At 46.0% G+C, this 2581-nt stretch overlaps 1 protein-coding gene across 1 annotated transcript; it reads right to left on the reverse strand.

The window, feature by feature from the left end:
- Positions 1 to 649: 649 nt before the first annotated feature.
- Positions 650 to 1990, reverse strand: LOC102448201 (olfactory receptor 14C36-like). The gene has a single exon (XM_025189220.3). The coding sequence runs from the start codon at positions 1963 to 1965 to the stop codon at positions 1030 to 1032; it is 936 nt and encodes a 311-aa protein (XP_025045005.3). The 5' UTR covers positions 1966 to 1990; the 3' UTR covers positions 650 to 1029.
- Positions 1991 to 2581: the final 591 nt, after the last annotated feature.

Consider the following 2581-nt stretch of genomic DNA (forward strand, 5'->3'; position numbering starts at 1 on the left):
CAAAAATTGTGATGTTGACCTCTTGAATAGATGACAAAATAAACAGACATCACATTTAATCAAGTGTACTCCACCTTCTCAAGCTCCAAACCCCAAAGCCAAGTGGATCAAAAGAAGTCAACCCTAAATCAACAAAGCAGCTAGCTGTATTAAAAGACAGAAATTCCAGATGCATTCTTGCATTCGTTTAGTAACAAAAAATGATTTATTATCCAGACTCAGTTTGACTTTTGGTAACATTGCCATAGCTTTCTCTTCCAAAGGCTCTTTGCATCAAAGCATTTATTTGTGTAAATAAATAACATTACAAATAAATAATCTATATAAATATGAATGGTTCAAAGTGCTCTAACGCATTGCAAATAACACAATAAAATCCTGTCAGCCTTAAAATATAATTTGAGCAATACTTCACCTAACCAGACACTTTCAGCAATAAGGACAGCAAAACTTGAGGTCCCTTAGAAAATCGCCTTAAAGAAATTATGACACTGATCCATTGAATGGGTGACAGAATGAATGGACCTCCAGTTTAATCCAGAACACTCCACTCTCCCAAACGCCCACCCCCTTAGCTAACTGGAACGAAAGAAAAAGTCAACCAAAGTGAAAGAAAGTTAAGGGGGAAAAAAACTAATAAAGAAGCAAAAACTCTCATATCCCATCCACAAATTTGATCCCATAAAAGTAGAAGCACCAAAAGCCTCATGAAGTGCATTTGACTTACTACTGGCTCATGATATTCTATGCAACATGCTCAGATAGCGCAGTTACAGCAACAGTAGAAATCCTGAAGGCCAACAGATAGGTGTTTATGTAGCTCTATGGACAGATATTTAGATTCTGATGTCATACACACTGGGGTCACCCAAAACTAATTCATTTCACTCCAGTGCAGCTAGTGCAGAGTTTATAGCTTCCTAATCCCATTGCACATCATGGTGGGAAATAGACCATTTTGCCAGCTGGTGATAACAGCTACACTCCGTCTCAGAATGCGATCAGAGCCGAGGAGCACTGATGGATATTTTAATTCTTGGGGAATAACCTCCACCCCAGCAGTTTCTTCAGGGCAGCTTTGATCTCTTTGTTCCTCATGCTGTAGATGACCGGATTCATCATGGGGGGTACCACGGCATAGAGCACACCCACTGCCAGATCCAGAGCGGATGCAGAGCTAGAGGAGGGTTGCAGGTGGCTGAAGGTGCCAGTGCAAACAAACAAGGAGAACACAGCGAGGTGGGGGAGGCAGGTGGAGAAGGCTTTGTGCCGGCCCTGCTCCGAGGGGATTCTCAGCACCGCTCTGAAGATCTGCACGTAAGACACAATGATAAAAACAAAGCAGCTTAAGGCTAAAAATGCCCCCAGAGCAATAGCCACACCTTCACTGTGGTAGGAGTCAGAGCAGGCCAGCTGGAGGAGCTGGGGGATATCACAGAAGAACTGGTTGATGATATTGGACTGGCAGAAGGGTAAACTGAAGGTGCTCCCGGTGTGCAGGGCAGAGTAGGCAATACCAGTGATCCAGGCGCAGGCAGCCATGTGGACACAGGCTCTCCTGTTCATCACTCGCTCGTAGTGCAGGGGCTGGCAGATGGCGACGTATCGGTCATAGGCCATGATGGTGAGTAAGGCAATTTCAGTTGCACCAAAGATGAAAAAGAGAAAGACTTGAGCAACACACCCAGCATAGGAAATCACCCTGGTGTCCATGAGGGAGTTGGCCATGGATTTGGGGACAATGACAGAGATGAAACCGAGGTCCAGGACTGACAGATTTGCCAGCAAGAAGTACATGGAGGTGTGAAGACGGTGGTCGAGGGCTACGGCTGAAATGATGAGAAGGTTCCCCACCAGGGCTGCCAGGTAAAGCACCAGAAACACCACAAAGTGCAGAATCTGCAGCTCCCGCACGTCGGAGAACCCCCGGAGCAGGAACTCTGTCACGGTGGTTTGGTTGGGCATGTCCTTCCTCAGCGTGTCATGTGGTGGCTGCGGAGGGAAGGAGAGACCAGGGTGCAATTCAGGAATGGCCTTGATTCCTCTCAGGACTGATCAAGATATAGGTGATGACACCTCTCGTTGCCCTTCCCCAGGGGTTCTTCCACTCACCTGCTCTGTGATCTTGGGCTGCTTATTTGCCCTCCCTGTGCCTTTTTCCACTCTACCGTTTCTCTGCCTTCTCTGCCAGGATGGTGAGCTCTAGGGGGCACAGGCTGTATCTGATTTCTATGCTCACAGAATTTGTGTTTAGCTGGCAGGAAAGCAGAAGAAAGCACACGGAGGTGATGTTGAATATCTGGGTTCTAATTCCATTCTCTGTCCTCAGTCAGGGATAAGAGAGACAAACCTTGAGGAGGGACTTCTATACCCACAGCACTAGGATGTTTAATGCCTGGGCTGCTTACTCAGCTTTACCATTTGGCAAATATCCCTCTGAAATAGAAATAAACACACTGCAATAGTGTGGCTGGGCTTGTATTTTAATACCTTGGATGATATCAGTGTTCCCACCCTCGTTTAATTCTCAGTTTCCCATGTGGCTATTGAAACATTTTCTCTTTCATTTACGGGTTGAACC

The sequence above is a fragment of the Pelodiscus sinensis genome, chromosome 30, assembly GCF_052426305.1.
Source record: "Pelodiscus sinensis isolate ZL-2025 chromosome 30, ASM5242630v1, whole genome shotgun sequence".
NCBI classification, from domain to species: domain Eukaryota; kingdom Metazoa; phylum Chordata; order Testudines; family Trionychidae; genus Pelodiscus; species Pelodiscus sinensis.

What these genes read in the sequence shown, in the direction of transcription:
- LOC102448201 (XM_025189220.3), bottom strand. Translation starts at nt 1,965, where the DNA reads ATGCCCAACCAAACCACCGTGACAGAGTTCCTGCTCCGGGGGTTCTCC.